The 1,745-nt window shown below is 35.5% G+C and overlaps 1 protein-coding gene across 1 annotated transcript in view; it reads left to right on the top strand.

The window, feature by feature from the left end:
- LOC107757342 (GEM-interacting protein-like) overlaps positions 1-1,745 on the top strand; it is a 19,066-nt gene that overhangs the window by 7,888 nt on the left and 9,433 nt on the right. Inside the window, exon 6 of the mRNA XM_016574783.1 lies at positions 1,161-1,225. Within this exon, the coding sequence (XP_016430269.1) occupies positions 1,161-1,225 (65 nt within the window). The remainder of the gene's footprint in view (positions 1-1,160; positions 1,226-1,745) is intronic.

Raw genomic sequence — 1,745 nt, 5'->3', positions numbered from 1 at the left:
GTTGCAAAGGGATCTCATTATAATATTACCGGCCCTTAATCTGTGAGTTTCCACACATGGCGCCGTCATTGTGTTGTCACAAGCAACAACGGTGTACTAGTTCTAATGCCATGACGAAAGTTTGAGCAAAACATGCTAACTGTTCTGTCTTTGGCTGCACAGACGAGCACAGAACACTATTTAGAGTCCCAGCCTCAGAGACAAGACAGCAGCGGATTTATTGATTTAATTAATGTATATTGCTGCTGCCACACAGATCTAAAATAAACATGCGATTTATTTCCCAGCTGTTTACCTCCACAGACATTACCAACTGTTAGCAGGTACAAGCTGTAATGGCGCAGCTCTATTCTGGAAAAAGGGCGGGGAACAGCAGCTCATTTGCATTTAAAGAGACAGGCAGGAAAAACAGCGTGTTTCTGCTTCCACTCAAAATAGGCATTTTCAAAATGATATAATAAATGATCTGTGGAGTATTTTGAGCTGAAATTTCACAGACACATTCTGGGGACTCCAGAGACTTATATTACATATTGTAAAAAGGGGCATAATATGTCTCCTTTAACACGTCGTCTCTCACAGCGCCCTCTAGTGGAAGGATACATATAGGTTCCTGCATGTGTCTAATGCCTTTACACCCAATACTGAGACAAACTACTAGCCCATTTTTAGGGCCACAACAAGAAAATGAAGAGGTTTCATGTATCAGCATACAAACCAATTATAACCTGTAGCAGAAATATTGGATATTTTTGCTATAACCTAAAGTATGATATATGGCCAGAGCAATAAGAAACAGTACTTATGCTCAAAATATGAAACAGAGCCAAGGCCAGGCGTCAGTAATAATGAATGAACAGAACAGGGAAAGCATACAGTACATTGCCACTGTAATACATGAGTCGGTGTGGTATTCCTGGAATCAGTGATGATGAATATCCTATTTTCCATTGAGCTGTAATGCTAATGGGTTACAGTATGTTATGTCACCTAATATCCGCTCACAGTTGTATTGATATTTTGAAACACCCTGTTCTGTGTCCATCAATGCAGATGCAAACCATTTCTATCAGTCAATCGTATTTTCCATTCACCTCTTTCTTCAACCATTATGATTCGGAGCATTGTGGGATAATGAAAATCATATTGTGTGTTTACAGAGCAAGAGTTTGCAAAAAGTATTATGAGAGCGGCAGATGCGGCCAAGTCATGTGTTTCTCAACAGGTAAAAATGTGTTTTTTAAAAAAGTTTTTTTACAGTTTTTATTTTATTAAATTTTCCTATTTGCATCTGTAGATAACAATACTTAACTTTTTTTTCTCAAAATGAGTTTTTTCTCCTGCACTGTGCCAGAAATCCCTTTAGATTTTAATCTATATTTTAATGTTATTCCTAAAAACATTGGGGATATGTTTTTTTTTTGGTTTTTTTTGGCTGTTGACATTATTTTCTGAAAAAGAGATATCCAAAATCCTGTAAAACCTTTAACTCTTAGATATCAACAAAATGAAACAAGAATAAACCTGGCTTTATCCAGTGTTTAGATTTCTGGAAATGTATGTATTAATTTCATTCTGGAAATGTATGTATTTATGTAATTAGTGTGAATTTAATTAGATAATGCCTCATTTGCTTATTTAAACATAACATTTCAGAAAACTTGTAATACGAAACAATTTAAATTTACATCCATTTCTTCACCTCATATTTCATTTATTCCAAGTACTTCACTGACATTATTGTC

This window comes from Sinocyclocheilus rhinocerous, unplaced genomic scaffold, assembly GCF_001515625.1.
Source record: "Sinocyclocheilus rhinocerous isolate Xijiao unplaced genomic scaffold, SAMN03320098_v1.1 scaffold383, whole genome shotgun sequence".
Classification (NCBI taxonomy): domain Eukaryota; kingdom Metazoa; phylum Chordata; class Actinopteri; order Cypriniformes; family Cyprinidae; genus Sinocyclocheilus; species Sinocyclocheilus rhinocerous.
This window is presented reverse-complemented; position numbering and strand designations above follow the sequence as displayed.